The sequence below is a fragment of the Anomaloglossus baeobatrachus genome, chromosome 12 (assembly GCF_048569485.1).
Source record: "Anomaloglossus baeobatrachus isolate aAnoBae1 chromosome 12, aAnoBae1.hap1, whole genome shotgun sequence".
NCBI classification, from domain to species: domain Eukaryota; kingdom Metazoa; phylum Chordata; class Amphibia; order Anura; family Aromobatidae; genus Anomaloglossus; species Anomaloglossus baeobatrachus.
This window is the reverse complement of record NC_134364.1, coordinates 61,746,566-61,765,187: the sequence shown is the minus strand read 5'-3', so window position 1 is coordinate 61,765,187 and position 18,622 is coordinate 61,746,566. Positions and strand designations below refer to the sequence as shown.

Here is an 18,622-nt window from a genome sequence, read left to right as displayed (position 1 = left end):
GAGTGTACCACCTGTGAATGCTGTCCAGGTGACAGGAACGGAGTTTGCAGCTTTTGCTGACAGATTGTCTATGACCATGTCAAAGATTCTTGAAACATTGCAGTCTAGACCAGTAACTCAGACCATGGACACTGTGGCATCATTGCTCCCTGGTCCCCCTCAGCTGGAACACTTCCAAGCTCCGGGGGTGTCACATGCACCCCAGGGTGACGATTCTGACTCAGACAACAGTCCCAGACAACCTAAGCGGGCTCGTTATGAGGGGCCCTCAACTTCGTCTCACTGGTCAGGATCCCAGCGGGACGAATCTATGGGTGATGAGGCGGATGTAACTGATCAAGATTCTGATCCTGGGACCGCTCTCAATCTGGATACACCGGATGGTGACGCCATAGTGAATGATCTTATAGCGTCCATCAATAGGATGTTAGATATTTCCCCGCCAGCTCCTCCTGCGGAGGAGGCAGCTTCACAGCAGGAGAAATTCCATTTCAGATATCCCAAGCGTAAATTAAGCACTTTTCTGGACCACTCTGACTTTAGAGATGCAATCCAGAAACACCACGCTTATCCTGAGAAGCGGTTTTCTAAACGGCTTAAAGATACACGCTATCCTTTTCCCCCTGACGTGGTCAAGGGTTGGACCCAGTGTCCCAAGGTGGACCCTCCAATCTCCAGGCTTGCAGCTAGATCTTTAGTTGCAGTAGAAGATGGAGCGGCACTTAAAGATGCCACTGACAGGCAGATGGAGCTCTGGCTGAAATCCATCTATGAAGCTATTGGAGCGTCGTTGGCGCCAGCTTTTGCAGCCGTATGGGCACTCCAAGCCATTTCAGCTGGGCTTATACAAGTCGACTCGGTCACACGTACATCTGCCCCGCAGGTGGCACCATTGACCTCTCAAATGTCTGCATTCGCGTCTTACGCGATTAATGCTGTCGTGGACTCTACGAGCCGTACGGCGGTGGCGTCAGCCAACTCCGTGGTTTTGCGCAGAGCCCTGTGGTTGAGAGAATGGAAGGCAGATTCTGCTTCCAAGAAGTGCTTAACCAGTTTGCCTTTTTCTCGTGACCGATTGTTTGGGGAGCGTTTGGATGAAATCATTAAACACTCCAAGGGTAAGGACTCATCCTTACCTCAACACAGACAAAACAAGCCCCAACAAAGGAGGGGTCAGTCTGGTTTTCGGTCCTTTCGAGGCTCAGGCAGGTCCCAATTCTCCTCGTCCAAAAGGACTCAAAAGGATCAGAGAGGCTCAGATTCTTGGCGGACTCAGTCACGCCCAAAAAAGACAGCAGGAAGAACCGTTACCAAGACGGCTTCCTCATGACTTTCAGCCTCCTCTCTCCGCATCCTCGGTCGGTGGCAGGCTCTCCCGCTTTGGCGACATTTGGCTGTCACAGGTCAAAGACCGTTGGATGAGGGACATTCTGTCTCACGGGTACAGGATAGAGTTCAGCTCTCGTCCTCCAACTCGTTTCTTCAGAACTTCCCCACCGCCCGACCGAGCCGATGCTCTGCTGCAGGCGGTGGCCGCTCTAAAGGCGGAAGGAGTGGTGACTTCCGTTCCTCTTCAGGAACAAGGTCACGGTTTTTACTCCAATCTGTTTGTGGTGCAAAGAAGGACGGGTCCTTTCGGCCCGTCCTGGATCTAAAGTTGCTCAACAAACACGTAAAAACCAGGAGGTTCCGGATGGAATCTCTACGCTCCGTCATAGCCTCAATGTCTCAAGGAGATTTCTTAGCATCAATAGACATCAAAGATGCTTATCTTCACGTGCCGATTGCGCCAGAGCATCAGCGTTTTCTACGCTTCGTTATAGAAAGCGAACACCTGCAGTTCGTAGCGTTACCTTTCGGGCTGGCAACAGCCCCTCGGGTCTTCACCAAGGTCATGGCAGCAGTAGTAGCTGTCCTGCACTCGCAGGGTCACTCCGTGATCCCGTATTTGGAAGATCTACTTATAAAGGCACCCTCTCAAGAGGCATGCCAACACAGTCTGGACGTGGCACTGAAGACTCTCCAGAGTTTCGGGTGGATTATCAACTTTTCAAAGTCAAATCTAACCCCGACCCAATCACTAACATATCTTGGCATGGAGTTTCATACTCTCTCAGCGATAGTGAAGCTTCCACTGGACAAGCAGTGCTCTCTGCAGACAGGGGTGCAATCTCTCCTGCAGAACCAGTCCCACTCCTTGAGGCGCCTCATGCATTTCCTAGGGAAGATGGTGGCAGCAATGGAAGCAGTCCCTTTCGCGCAGTTTCATCTGCGCCCTCTACAATGGGACATTCTCCGCCAATGGGACGGGAAGTCGACGTCCCTCGACAGGGATGTCTCCCTCTCTCAGGCAGCCAAGGACTCTCTCCGATGGTGGCTTCTTCCCACCTCATTGTCAAAAGGAAAGTCGTTCCTACCCCCATCCTGGGTGGTGGTCACGACAGATGCGAGCCTATCAGGCTGGGGAGCAGTGTTTCTTCACCACAGGGCTTAGGGTACGTGGACTCAGAGAGAGTCCACCCTTCAGATCAATGTTCTGGAAATCAGAGCAGTCTATCTTGCTCTGCGAGCCTTCCAACAGTGGCTGGAGGGCAAGCAGATCCGGATTCAGTCGGACAATTCCACAGCGGTGGCGTACATCAACCACCAAGGGGGAACACGCAGTCGGCAAGCCTTTCAAGAAGTCCGGCGGATTCTGACGTGGGTGGAAAACACAGCATCCACCATATCCGCAGTTCACATCCCAGGCGTGGAAAACTGGGAAGCAGACTTTCTCAGTCGCCAGGGCATGGACGCAGGGGAATGGTCCCTTCACCCGGACGTGTTTCAGGAGATCTGTCGCCGCTGGGGGATGCCGGACGTCGACCTGATGGCGTCACGGCACAACAACAAGGTCCCGGTTTTCATGGCACGGTCTCACGATCACCGAGCTTAGTTCAGGATTGGTCGCAGTTCCGACTACCTTATGTGTTTCCACCTCTGGCATTGTTGCCCAGAGTGCTCCGCAAAATCAGGTCCGACTGCCGTTGCGCCATTCTCGTCGCTCCAGACTGGCCAAGGAGGTCGTGGTACCCGGATCTGTGGCATCTTACGGTAGGACAACCGTGGGCGCTACCAGGCCGTCCAGACTTGCTGTCTCAAGGGCCGTTTTTCCATCTGAATTCTGCGGCCCTGAACCTGACTGTGTGGCCATTGAGTCCTAGATCCTAGGGACCTCAGGTTTATCTCATGATGTTGTTGCCACCATGAGACAGGCTAGGAAACCATCCTCCGCCAAGATCTACCACAGAACGTGGAAGATATTCTTATCTTGGTGCTCCGCTCAGGGAGTTTCTCCCTGGCCATTTGCATTGCCTATTTTTCTATCCTTCCTGCAGTCTGGGTTGGAAAAAGGTTTGTCGCTTAGCTCCCTTAAAGGACAAGTCTCTGCGCTATCCGTATTCTTTCAGAAGCGCCTGGCGCGACTTCCTAAGGTACGCACGTTCCTGCAAGGGGTTTGTCATATCGTTCCCCCTTACAAGCGGCCATTGGAACCCTGGGATCTGAACAAGGTTCTAATTGCTCTCCAGAAGCCACCTTTCGAGCCTATGAAGGAGATTTCCTTTTCTCGGCTTTCACAGAAAGTGGCTTTTCTGGTGGCGGTCACGTCTCTTCGGAGAGTGTCAGAGCTGGCGGCGTTATCTTGCAAATCTCCCTTCCTGGTGTTTCACCAAGACAAGGTAGTACTGCGTCCAATTCCAGAGTTTCTTCCCAAGGTGGTATCTTCCTTTCATCTCAATCAGGATATCACTTTACCATCTTTGTGTCCGCATCCAGTTCACCAATTTGAAAAGGGTTTGCATCTGTTGGACCTGGTGAGAGCACTCAGGATCTACATTTCCCGCACGGCGCCTCTGCGCCGTTCGGATGCACTCTTTATCCTGGTCGCTGGTCAGCATAAAGGGTCGCAAGCTTCCAAATCCACCCTTGCGCGGTGGATCAAGGAACCAATTCTTCACGCCTACCGTTCTGCTGGGCTTCCGACTCCTTCTGGACTGAAGGCCCATTCTACCAGAGCCGTGGGTGCGTCCTGGGCATTACGGCATCAGGCTACGGCTCAGCAGGTGTGCCAGGCGGCTACCTGGTCGAGTCTGCACACTTTTACCAAGCATTATCAGGTGCATACCTACGCTTCGGCGGATGCCAGCCTAGGTAGACAAGTCCTGCAGGCGGCGGTGGCCCACCTGTAAGAAAGGGCTGCCTGACAGCCCGATCACGAGGTATTCTTTTACCCACCCAGGGACTGCTTTTGGACGTCCCAATTGTCTGGGTCTCTTAATTAGGAGCGAAAAAGAAGAAGGGAATTTTGTTTACTTACCGTAAATTCCTTTTCTTCTAGCTCCAATTGGGAGACCCAGCACCCGCCCTGTTTTTTCTTAGGGTATTTGTTTTTCGGGTGCACATGTTGTTCATGTTGATAAGTTACGTTCTCCGATATTGTTTATCGGATTGAATTTGTTTTTGAAACAGTTATTGGCTTTCCTCCTTCTTGCTTTTGCACTAAAACTGAGGGACCCGTGCTCCCACGGGGGGGTGTATAGCCAGAAGGGAAGGGGCCTTACACTTTTAAGTGTAGTACTTTTTGCGGCCTCCGGAGGCAGTAGCTATACACCCAATTGTCTGGGTCTCCCAATTGGAGCTAGAAGAAAAGGAATTTACGGTAAGTAAACAAAATTCCCTTCTTTTCATGTACAATGGTATTGAACTGTATGTCTATAAATGTTAGGGGTCTGAACTCGCCGGCCAAGAGATCCATGTTTTGGCGGGAAGTGGTTAAATCCAAATGTGACGTGATTTGTGGTCAAGAGTCTCATCTCCTCCAGGGGGACTCGCACAGGTTAAATAATGCTAAATTTCCTTTCATACTGCTGGCTTGTGGGAAAAAAAAAAAGGCTGGAGTATTCATTTGTGTAAAAAATACTGTTGCGTTCACACTACATTCCCAACATTTAGACCCTGAAGGTAGATACGCCATTATTAATTGCTCCATAAATGGATCTAAGTATACTATTGCAACCCTTTACGCCCCCAACTCTGGTCAGATCAGCTTTCTGCGGAGGTTTCTTTCCAAGCTTTCATCCGTTACAGAGGGTAAGCAAATAATCTGCGGGGATTTTAACATGTTAATGTCCAGCACTCTGGATTGCTCCAATACTGCTGTAAAGAGGAAGGAAATGAGCACAATAATTTCAGAAAGGCATCTCCATGATATATGGAGATACCAACATGCAAATGAGAGGGACTACACATTCTTCTCACCTCGGTTCACCTCATACAGCAGATTGGACTACTTTCTGGTTGAAAGCTCACTTATTTTGGATTGCTCAGATTCAAAAATTGGACTTATAGCTTGGTCGGACCATGCCCCCATATACCTGACAGTCCAGGAGCAAAGCCGCACGCCCGTTTTTACCCGGTGGCGCATGAATGACTCCCTCCTGGCCTGTAGACAACTCTCTGAGGAGTTGCAGGCCGACCTCGCAGAGTTTTTTAAATTTAATGACAACAAGGAGGTGACAGAGGAAACGCTATGGTCTGCACACAAGGCCTTTATTAGGGGGTCATTCATCAAAATTGCCACTAGGGAGAAAAGGAGGCGTCAGGCAACTTCCAAAGCTCTACTGTCCCACATAGCGCTTTTAGAAGCCCACAATAAATCTGCCCCAAACATGTCAACATCTGACGAACTCAGGAAACTAAGAACACAGCTCCGCCAATTGCTGATGGTAGACTATGAGAAAAATTTAAGATCCCTCAAACAGCGGTACTATATGATGGGTGACAGGGCGGGTGCCTTACTAGCCAGGAGGGTTAAAAAACGAGAAATGCAAAACAAAATTGAATACCTCGTGACGGGTTCTAATGCCACAATACGCAACCCAACGGAAATAGCCAATGCATTCGCTGATTTTTATCAGTCTCTCTACAACCTTAAAAATGACCCCACTGCCCCAAAGCCTACCCAATCGGCAATTAATTCCTTCTTAAACAATATTAATCTTCCTCGGTTATCTACAGTACATCTAGAGCAACTAAATTCCCCTTTCTCCCTGGAAGAGGTTCGCCAGGCGGTGATCACAGCCAAAAGAAATTCAGCTCCAGGCCCAGACGGCCTCACTAACTCCTATTATAGGCAATTCACTGAAACCTTGTCTCCTTTCCTCCTGAGACTTTTCTCCTCTTGGCGAACCACAGCAGATATTTCACCAAATAATCTAGAGGCCATTATAACTACCCTGCCAAAGCCAGGAAAACCCCCTACATCACCAGGAAACTTCAGGCCAATATCCCTCCTAAACTGCGACTTAAAATTATACGCCAAAATAATCTCAGCTAGAATACATAAAGTCCTTCCATCACTGATTTCCCCGGATCAAGTGGGGTTTGTGGCGGGGAGGCAGGCGAAAGATGGGACGAGACGTATGCTGGACCTGATTGCGGTGGCTGAGGGGAGGAAAATCCCCAGTGTATTCCTGTCCTTGGACGCAGAGAAGGCGTTTGACAGGGTGCACTGGGGATATCTGAAATCTGTACTGGCCAAGTTTGGATTTGAAGGCCCCATACTTACCGCCATAATGGCACTATACTCTAACCCTAACGCCAAAGTTCTGGCATCCGGATTTATATCTCGGAGTTTTGAATTATCCAATGGGACACGCCAGGGGTGTCCGCTCTCCCCTATCATCTATGCCCTTGCTATAGAGCCTCTGGCGCAGACTATCCGTGAATGCCCTTGGATCTCGGGGATTCGAGTGGGGAGTACAAACCATGTGATCAGTCTATATGCGGATGATGTGATTTTATCCTGCACTAATGTAGAGGTGTCCCTAAAACACGTAATGGAGATCCTGTCCTCCTTCGCTCAAGTCTCGTATTACAAGCTTAATATTACCAAGTCCTTAATTTTTCCGCTCTTCCTGCCCGCCTCAACTAGAGCCACTCTTTCTCATCTTTACCCTTTCAAATGGGAAGACGAGGGTATCCCCTACCTGGGTATTATACTGGCCCCGCTACACTCCGTGATCCGGAAAAATCTGCTGACCCTGCACACCTCACTGGATAGAGAACTTACTCGCCTTTCTCTTCTCCCGCTCTCTTGGGTGGCGAGAATGCAGACCTTTAAAATGATCTGCCTCCCAAAAATTATCTACTTACTTCGGTGCCTGCCCCTAACAATTCCGCAACGGTATCTCACCAAAATTCATTCGCTAATGAGTAAATTTATATGGGCTGGGAAAAAACCTAGAATAGCCCTGAGATGCATGCATGCCCCGTTAAGTGGTGGAGGAATGGGTATTCCTAATATTCTAACATACCACAGAGCCGCTATCCTGGAACCGGCTCGAGATTGGTGGAGGAATGATTCAGACTTAAGATGGTTACAGATTGAGTACACCTGGGCACAGGTCCACTCCCCTAAACAATTCATAGACTCCCTGCTCCTAACCCCTTCGCCCCCCGGCGATCTTCTACCCACCACAGCAGCTCTAAAGAAAGCTTGGTCCTTGTGGAGCAAGCCAGTGTCACATGCTTTAGGTCCCAGCATTCCCCTTAGATCGCTAGAAGCCTTCATTCCGAACTTGAATCTTGCCGCCTGGACACGTGGAGGTCCAATCACCCTAGCAGATCTCTATAGAGAAGGCGTCCTACTCCCGTACTCAGAAATGTGTGATAAATTTAACCTTCCCCGACACAGTCTATTCCAGTTTTTTCAAATACGTCACTTTCTTCAGTCCGCTCCTCATCTCCCGGCTCCCACGACAGCTGACCACGCCTCAATTAAAAAATTCTTTCAAAATAGCAAAATCAAAGGCCTTTCATATATCCATAATATGCTAAACTCCCCACAACCGGACAAACAATTGCCGTATATGCTCAAATGGGAAAAAGATCTAGCTTCTCCGCTTCCGCCGCAAGAATGGTTCGCGGCCTCAAAATGGATCCACAAGTTCTCTTCTTGTCTCAATCATATAGAGCAATTAAAAAAGGTTCATCTGAGGTGGTACAACTCTCCTACTAAACTGGCTTCTTTTTCCCCACATGTGTCACCACTGTGCTGGAGGGGCTGCAACCACAGGGGCACCTTATGTCATATGTGGTGGTTTTGCCCTAAGTTATCTAACTTCTGGCAGGAGGTGTTCAATCTAATCCATGAGGTTACTAGTCTCCGCCTTTCTCCAAACCCAACCTTAGCGGTGCTACACATTGGCTTAGATGGGATCCCGGATCTTTTAAAAAACATCATTTCTCACATTCTCATAGCTGGCAGGTACTGTGTGGCATACAAGTGGAGGTCGGTGAGCCCCCCTACAAAAAGAGATCTAATTGAGAGGATCAACCTACACTGGCTATACGAAACCAACTTGGCCCCCAACCTAGAGAAGAGAACGGCGAGACTTAAACAATGGCACCCGTGGGCCACTTCCCTTTATGCAACGGCCCTCCCCCAGATACCGACACCTACACCATAAATAAATTGATTATGCCTAAGAATGTCTTGCAGAGCTGCTTCCCCCACCCCCTCTCTTTCCCCCCTCCCTCCCTGCTCCTATGTTCAGGTTGTTGTTGTAAGGGGTATTTAATGTCCCAGATTGATATTCTGATAATGGCTCGAGGCTATTCCACCTCTTGCTACTCAATGCTCCTGTTCTTGATGTTGTTGTATGAGAAGTTTGTATTTTTCTGAAAACTCAATAAAAACCTTTATGATAAAAAAAAAAATGTCATTAAGATAGATCACGAGAGAGTAAAAATGTAATTCTTAAAAAAAAAAAACTGACTTAGCGTTGGTCAAATCAAACAGCATCACGCGATTTTCAAAACAAACCTCCAGCGTATTAAAAGCGGTTTTGTTGAACATGTATAAGGTTATTTGTTCCCCTAAAGTGAAGTTTAGTTTATAAAACCATTTGGCTCCTGCTAACTGATTTAAACAGGTCTGGGATAAGGAACGTGGACAGTTATTTTTATTAATATATCTAAAGTCCAAACATGGGTGCATTCGATAGCACAATCATAATGCCCCCATTGCTGTCGGAGAACTTTACATTCTGACTGAGGAAAAAAAGGTAATTAAAATTCTGAGTGAAATCTGTGAGACTCTACAGAAGTCAAGAGTCTGTATAAACAAGTAGAAAAACAATAGCCACCCAAAGTTTACCTTCCTCAGTCTCCCAATTGAAACCAGATATGTGCTTAACTAGCCAAGGCAAACCCAACACCAATTTTGCAGGTAAAGAAGGAAACACAAAATTAAATAAATTCAGATCCAGTCGCTTTTGGAAACCGTTATCAATTGCTGAAATTTGAATGGGATAAACAAGGGAAGACACATTATATCAGTCATGATCAGTAAGATTCAGAGCAGAACCAAAATACAAATGCAGGAGTAAAACTAAACCCTTTTTTTAGTGTCCAAAGACACGTGTGGGGGGAAAAACCCCAAAACAACCAACCTGATATTTGTAACAGAGAATCTCACTCTTGGAAATCAGCATCTGCATACTTAAGGATTTTTTTTTTCTTTTTCCTTGGAATTCATTAATGTACCTAAACTATTGAAGTATGACGTGACCCCAATTATCACAATATAAACAAAAAAATGAGTTGGCGCTCTCTGCGATCAATACTTTCTCTGGGATCACTATAAGCACCAATTTTCGTAGATTCACCTGTCTCCACTGATGGAGATGCCACCAAAATAGTCTTAAACGTGTCTCTATCACTCAGACATCTATCTAGACTCATATCTATTTTAAATTTATTTGAACTATTTAAATAAAATGAATTTTTAACTATATCTTGGCATATATCTCTTCATATCCGGTGACCATGTTTTCAGGTAGTGCTTATAGACTACAATGATATCCATTATTACCTAGATTGACAAAAGTGCTAATAGATCCAGTAGATGGGTTGGACAGCAATATTAGCAGCCTCCTCTTACCTTAGCACTGATATCTCCAGTATTAGATCAGATAATAAGGGTGGACAGCAGTGAGAGCAGCCTCTTCTTACCTCAGCACTCCCAGTATTAGATCAGATAAGCTTGGTGGACAGCAATGTGAACAGCTTCTTCTTACCTCAGCACCCCTGGTGCCTCCAGTATTAGATCAGATAGTCAGTGGACAGCAGTATGAGCAGCCTCTTCTTACTTCAGCACTCCTGTTATCTCCATATTTATATCAGATGGACAGCAGTGTGAGCAGCCTCATCTTACCAGCACTGGACACATCAGTAGGACATATACCAAGAAAAAAATAAGACACTAGGTGGTGCCATGACCAGTATGAAACTGCAATAAATACGGACACCAATCATTTCCTATGTTTTATCTAACAGAGTATTAATATTAAATCTTGGGGTAACGTCTTCAAGATTTATCTGTAATGCAGCTTTTGCCACAGACGTGTGAACATGGCTTAAACAGACTGTCCGATAACTCTCTCCTCGACCCTCTACAATCCGGTTTCCGCTCCTTACACTCTACTGAAACTGCTGTTACTAAAGTCTCTAATGATCTACTAACAGCTAAATTTATTGGTCACTGAACCCTGCTGATTCTCCTGGATCTCTCTGCTGCATTTGATACTGTGGATCACCAGCTCCTCCTCACTATGCTCTGCTCTATCTGGCTCAAGGACAGCGTTCTCTCTTAAGGCATGTGCCCACGGGACCTTGTTTCTGTGGATTTTGCCGCGGAAAACCTGCAGACTGTTCTGGATTTTGCAGATAAATCCGCAGGTTTTAGCATGTACAGACACTCCTCATGTTATCCTATGGGACATGGGGAGTGTCTGTGTCCACGCTGCGGAAAGTGCGGCTGTGGAGTCCCGCAGCTGCACGTAACTGCATGTCAATTATTCATGCGGAATTACCTGCGGAAATCCTGACCCTCGGCTATGGAGATAGAGGCCGGGATGTCCGCAGGTAATTCGCATGAGTCTGCAGGTTTACCGCAGCTATATCGCTGGAATCCCGCAGCTAATAATAGCTGCGGATGCCGGCGGGAAGCCTGCGGCCGTACCTGCGGATACATCGTTACGTTCTCCCGTGGGCACATAGCCTTAGTTCTCCTCTATATCTCTGACCGCTCCTTCACTATCTTTTGCCGGCTCCTCTTGCTCTCCTCTTCCCCTTACGGTCGGGGTTCCTCAGGGTTCAGTCCTAGGCCCCCTCCTTTTCTCTCTATACACAGCCCCTATTGGACAAACCATCAACAGATTTGGTTTCCGGTACCATCTCTATGCTGATGACACCCAACTGTACAGTCTCCTGACATCACCCCTGCATTGTTACAAAATTCTACCGATTTTGTCTGTCTGCTGTCTCCAACATCATGTCCTCCCTCTATCTAAAACTGAACCTGTCAAAAACTGAACTTCTCCTGTTTCCTCCCTCTCCTAACCTCCCGAAACCCAATATTACCATTCCGGTGTGTGGTTCTACCATTACGCCCCAGCAGCACGTCCACTGTCTTGGGGTTATAGTTGACTCCGATCTCTCCTTCACTCCCTACATCCGATCACTTGCTTGCTTATGCCAATTCAACCTCAAAAAATATCTCTAGAATTTGTCCTTTTCTTACCGTTGACTCTGCAAAAACTTACTGTCGCTCCCATTCATTCTCGCCTGGATTACTGTAATTCTTTACTAATTGTTCTCCCTGTTACTAAACTCTCCCCTCTCCAATCCATTCTGAATGCCGCAGCCAGGATCATTTTCCTCTCCAACCGCTTCACCGATGCCTCTGCTCTGTGCCAGTCATTGCACTGGTTGCCTATCTGCTACAGAGTCCAATATAAACTTATCACCCACAAAGCTCTTCACAGTTCCGCACCACCCTACATCTGCTCCCTCATCTTTATCACCCCACCCGTCCTCTCCACGGTTCTGCACCGCCCTACATCTCCTCCCTCATCTGTCTATCACCCCACCCGTGCCCTCCGTTCTGCTAATGACCTAAGACTGACATCCTCAATAATCCAAACCTCCCACTCCCATCTTCAAGATTTCTCACGAGCTGCGCCAGTGCTCTGGAACACACTACCAAGAACAATTCTATTAATTCCCAAAATACACACCTTTTAATCGGGCCCTAGAAATGCATTTCTTTCGACTAGCCTATCACCTCACTGCCCTGATCTAATCTAGTCCCATTTTGCCCTTCATAAAATGTACCTCCAATTTTTGTCCCCTTGTCCTTCTGGTTGCTTCCTCTTCATGTATTTTTTTTACACTCTGTATGTATTAATGCTGGCTGGTGACCGGTCCACGTAGCTGGTTTTGAATCCCCTATTATATTGATGGCTGGACCATATATAACAAGCTTTTCTACCCCCCCATTCACTTTTTGTGCCTCCCCTATTTCCTCATAGACTGTAAGCTTACGAGCAGGGCCCTCACTCCTCTTGGTAGCTGAATTTTGATATTTTGTATTCTCATATTATCTGTACATGTCCCTTCTGAGTTGTACAGCGCTGTGGAATATGTTAGCGCTATAGAAATAAAAAATATTATGTGCTATATTGTTGTGGACGGAGGAGTTTGTTCCAATTTCGATTTTCACAAATTTTTTTTCTGCTGCAGCAAAGCAATGGATTGCTGGGTGAGCTGTTCTCATGTATTGGCAAAGGTGAGAGCATACGTACAGATGGCTTCAACAGAAAAGAAGACAAAGTGTTGATTGACAGCCTGCTGGAAAGTTACCAGAATAATCAATTTGGAAATCCAAACCGCAAGGTAAGAAACGTCATAAGGTATATTCTGCACCTCATTGCAACATGGATATATCAGTGGTGGTGTTTCTCTGCATCATGTGGTGGAGCTTTCCAGATTATATATATATGTATGTATGTATGTATGTATGTATGTATTATACCGTATTTTTTGGATTATAACATGCACTTTTCCTCCTAAAAATTTGGGAGGAAAATGAGGGGTGCGTCTTAAAATCCAAATATAGCTTTACTTGGGGGTCCTGTCTGTGCGGCCGGGTGCCTGAGGGCTGCGTGCAAGCGGCCGGATACCTGTGCTTGCGTGTGGGTGGCAGCCGGGTACCTGTGGCTGCATGCGGGAGGCAGTCTGCACAGACAGGCACCTGGCTGCCGCCCGCAAGCAGGCACAGGCACCCGACTGCCGCCCGCATGCAGCCACAGGTACCTGGCCGCTTGCACGCAGGGTGTGCGGGCTGCCTGCTGGCTGCCACTCTGTGCGTGCAGGTGGCTGTGGAGCAGGTTACCCAGTTTGTCCGCGGTCCCAGTTTCAAATGATGGCGCCAGGAGCGGGCACGTACGCAGATGGAGCTCTTGGATGAGAGCTCAATCTGCGCATGCGCCGCTCCAGGCGCCATCATCTGAACCGCGGGCACTGGGACACTCTCCACACTGGCCTGTTGCACGACTCACCCGCCGCCGCGGCTCCTGCCACCACAGACCCCCGCAGCTCCTGCCACCACGGAGCCCCGCCGCACCTGCCACCACGGACCCCGCCGCCACTGACCCGCCGCACCTGCCAGCACAACCTCTGCCTCCTGTGACCCCCGCTTCACCACCACTAACATAACAAATCATATAGGGTATATGTCCCTCATAGCCCCCCATCCTAAAATTAGCCCCCCTTAATCTGGATATGGCCCCCTTATATTGAATATAGCCCCCTTGTGCTGGGACACGTCCCCCAGTGATGCCACACGTCCCCCAGTGATGCCACATGTCCCCCAGTGATGCCACATGTCCCCCAGTGATGCCACATGTCCCCCATTGATGACACACATTCCCTATTGCTGGCACATGTCCCCTATTTATGGCACATGTTCCCCTGTGCTGCCCATGGCCCCCTTTGGATTGCACACGTCCCCCCTGTGCTGCCCATGGCCCCTATAGATGGCACACCTCCCCTGTGTTAGATATGGCCCCCATGTGGGCTGCCCATGGCCACTATAGATAGCACACCTCCCCTGTGTTACATATGGCCCCCATGTGGGCTGCCCATGGCCACTATAGATGGCACACCTCCCCTGTGTTAGATATGGCACCCATGTGTGCTGCCCATGGCCCCTATAGATGGCACACCTCCCCTGTGTTAGATATGGCCCCCATGTGGGCTGCCCATGGCCCCTATAGATGGCACACCTCCCCTGTGTTAGATATGGCCCCCATGTCGGCTGCCCATGGCCCCTATAGATGGCACACCTCCCCTGTGTTAGATATGGCCCCCATGTGGGCTGCCCATGGCCACTATAGATGGCACACCTCCCCTGTGTTAGATATGGCCCCCATGCTGCTGCCCATAGTAAAATAAAACACTCTTTCCTTACCTTCTCAGCGCTGTCCCTCCTCGTGTATCCCTCCGTGCTGCTGCTCCTCCTCCACTTCCTGGTTCTCAGTGCCAGTCATGTGATCGGCACAGCAGAGTGATATCATCTCTGTGTGCCTGATCACAGACAGCAGCAGCAGAGACATCGGGAGATCAGCGCTAGAGGTAAGTAAAACTTTTTTTTATTTTACTAAGGGCAGCAGTATGGGGGCCATATCTAACACAGGGGGGGATCATGTGCGATCAAAGGAGGGCGCAGGCAGATATAATATGCACCACTGCCCCAGCCCATCACTGCGGTGCGGTTTCAGCACCACGGTGATGGACAGCGGCAGTGCATATTATATGAGCGGGAGCAGGAGATTAAAGGCTCCCTCCTGCAGCTTTCACAAGTGCCCAGCATCGCTCCAGAGCTGCCTCACCTCCCCATGTATGTATGTATGTATGTATATGTGTATATATAATATTATATATATATATATATATATATATATATATATATATATATATATATATATATATATATATATATATATATAAATATATATATAAATATATATATTAATATATTGATATAATATATTAATATAATATAATAATATAATATAATAATATAATATAATATAATAATATATACGCACGCGTTTGGATTGTAAGGCGCACCCCCTACTTTCCCCCAAAATTTAAGGGAACAAAAGTGCGTCTTATAATCGTGTGTGTGTGTATATATACACTGTGTTCCAAATTATTATGCAAAAAAATAATTTTTCATATTTTCCTAAATCAACTTTATGAATTGCAGTCAGTTATTTTCCAGTCATGTACTATTCGAGTATAATTGAAATTTTTTTGATCAAACTGCCTATGAAAACAGTATATTTTTAAAAATAATAAACACTCAAAATGCATGTTCCAAATTATTATGCACAGCAGAGTTTTCAACCTTTTTTTTATTTTTATTTTGAAAAACAAAATGTTCAGTTGTGAAATTATAAACATTATCCGCTTATTACAAAATGAAATCAAACAGTTTTGAAGTCAAAACTTAATTCTAGGTGATGTTACATTTGCACATAGGACCCCTTGTTTGAAAGAAGCTTCTGAACTCTCTCGTCCATTGAATTTGTCAGTTTTTGGATGGTTTGTGCTTCAATTGTTTTGCATGTGGACAGAATACCCTCCCAGAGCTGTTGCTTAGATGTAAACTGCCTCCCGCCATCATAAACACTCCTTTTGATGATGCTCCAGTGGTTCTCAATGGGGTTGAGGTCAGGGGAAGATGGTGGCCACACTATACGTTTGTCCTCTTTTTTATGCCCATAGCAGCCAGAGATGCAGATGTGTTATTTGCAGCATGAGACGGGGCATTATCATGCATGAAAATGATCTTGCTGCAGAATGCACGGTTCTTCCTCCTGGACCATGGCAGGAAGTGCTGTTTTAGCAACTCCACATAATTATGGAGTTCATCTTTACCCCTTCAGGGATCCTAAAGGGGCCGACAATCTCTCTCCCCATGATCCCAGCCCAAAACATTACTCCACCTCCTCCTTGTTGGCGCCTTAGCCGTGTTTTCATGGGGTGTCCATCAACCAGCCATCCTCCACTCCATCCATCTGGACCATCGAGCGTTGCACGGCACTCATCAGTGAACAGAACAGTTTGGAAGTCAGTCTTCGTGTATCGTTTGGCCCACTGTAGCCGTTTCTGCTTGTGTGCAGTGGATAGAGGTGGTGGACAGGATGGCTTACGCACACCTGCAAACCTCTGAAGGACCCTGCATCTTGTTGTTCGGGGGACGTTGGAGGCACCAGCAGCTTCAAAAACCTGTCTGCTGCTATGACCAGGCATTTTAGCAGCTGCTCTTCTAACCTGATGCAATTGCCTGTTGGAAAGTCCTCAATTTCTCCTTATCAGCACGCACACGTGTGCTGTGAATCAGCTACATACTTCTTGATTGTGCGATGATCACGATGAAGTGTCTTGGCAATGTTGATTGTAGTCATGCCTTCACCTAAATACTCCACAATTTGTTGCTTCTCAGCAGCCGACACATCCTTTTTCTTTCCCATTTTAGCAAAAGATGTAGCCTGCTTAAAGGAGTTGTCCGACATTAGCTTAACAAAAATTTTTGAGTTTATCTGTGCTGTATTGTCATATAAATCACACCTACATTGTTATTTTCTGTTTTCTAACTTTTGTTCCTCTTGAATTATACCTTTATTCTCTGCAGCTTCTTGTTTACATTCAGATCCAGCAAACATGACCACTTCCTGTGCAAAACCTCAGTCAGAGCTGTCACCGCCCAGCCTCAGTGTCCAGCCCCACCCCAGTGTCCAGCCGCACCCTCTGCCCGCCCCCTGCACACACAGTCCCTGTCAGTATATTCTTCCCCAGCACCTGACCTGGTATCACTACAGCATTGCAAATAACAGCCCCACATCGGGGTCTGCACCGCACACATATGTCTCTGCACACGCACACACATGGCTCTGCACCGTACACATGGCTCTGCACACGCATGGCTCTGCACCGTACACATGGCTCTGCACCGTACACATGGCTCTGCACACGCATGGCTCTGCACCGTACACATGGCTCTGCAGCGTACACATGGCTCTGCACCGTACACATGGCTCTGCACCGTACACACATGGCTCTGCACACGCATGGCTCTGCACTGTACACGCACACACATGGCTCTGCACACCCACACACATGGCTCTGCACCGTACGCATGGCTCTGCACTGTACACGCACACACATGGCTCTGCACACGCACACACATGGCTTTGCACCGTACACATGGCTCTGCACACGCATGGCTCTGCACTGTACACGCACACACATGGCTCTGCACCGTACACACATGGCTCTGCACCGTACACATGGCTCTGCACACGCATGGCTCTGCACCGTACACATGGCTCTGCACCGTACACATGGCTCTGCACCGTACACATGGCTCTGCACACGCATGGCTCTGCACCGTACACACATGGCTCTGCACCGTACACACATGGCTCTGCACCGTACACACATGGCTCTGCACCGTACACACATGGCTCTGCACACGCATGGCTCTGCACTGTACACGCACACACATGGCTCTGCACACGCACACACATGGCTTTGCACCGTACACATGGCTCTGCACACGCATGGCTCTGCACTGTACACATGGCTCTGCACACGCATGGCTCTGCACTGTACACGCACACACATGGCTCTGCACACGCACACACATGGCTCTGCAACCCCCCCATCCCCATCGGGAACACATGTGGAGTACATACTCACCCGTCCTCGGTCCCCGCCGCTCCTGCACGTTCGTCCGCTGTCTGTGCTCTCTTCAGCACAGTAGTGACGTCACCGCTGTGCTGCAGAGCGCACAGACAGCGGGAGGGACAGTGACTTCTCATCAGCACATTCAAATGTACCGGCATCGGTGATCTGTGATGCCGGTACATTTGAATGTGCGATCCTGGGCAGGGGGCCCGGTGCTGGAGCTGACACTACGGCAGCTGCCGCCAGGCCCCGCCCCCAGATCACGGACCCCACAGCAGTGCAGGGGGAGGTTACTGGAGGTGCAGGGGAATGTGTGGGAGGGTGCAGGGAAGGGGGGCGGTGACTCCTCGCACTGTAGTCGCCCAGCAGGGAGGTGACATGCTGCTCCACATTTGCATGTCAACATGGCCCTGCCCATGTAGACGTGCAAAGACCGGAAGCAGCAAAATCGCGGCAGGAGCGGTCACATGACCGCTCTGAGCCGGGGGAGAGGGGCTGACAGCAGGGCAGGTAAGTGGTCTCTATCTACTTACCTGCCCCAATGTAGCCCAATAGGGAAATAAAAAAAAAAAGTCAAAGAAGCCGGATAACCCCTTTAATAATGTTGAACAGCCTTCTTCAGTAGTCTTGCCTTTATTTGGACACACCTTCCAAACTAATGTGCACAGGTATCTGCAATTGCTTTCAGTGATATCAAGAGCCCGGACACACATCACAAGCAATGAGTTTAAATGACAAAAAAATTCTAACCTTATCACTCCTAAACTCTTTTTGCATAATAATTTGGAACACAGTGTATATATTAAAATATAATCTAGCAGCCTGGATTCATACATACCTTGGTTATGTATCTGGACAGCCACCTCATTTACTTATTGACCTCCTTCCATGTAACGACAATCATACTGATACATTGACCAATAATCTCCAAAATTTAAAGGGTATGTGGCGCTTCATCTGAGCGAAACTCAGCGCTCGT

General features: G+C 48.0%; 1 protein-coding gene across 2 annotated transcripts in view; it reads left to right on the top strand.

Moving 5' to 3' along the window:
- Window positions 1-18,622, top strand: part of TDRD9 (tudor domain containing 9) — a 502,525-nt gene that overhangs the window by 448,794 nt on the left and 35,109 nt on the right. For both annotated transcript variants that reach the window (XM_075330093.1, XM_075330094.1), the window contains one exon: window positions 12,628-12,780. In XM_075330093.1, the coding sequence (XP_075186208.1) occupies window positions 12,628-12,780 (153 nt within the window). The remainder of the gene's footprint in view (window positions 1-12,627; window positions 12,781-18,622) is intronic.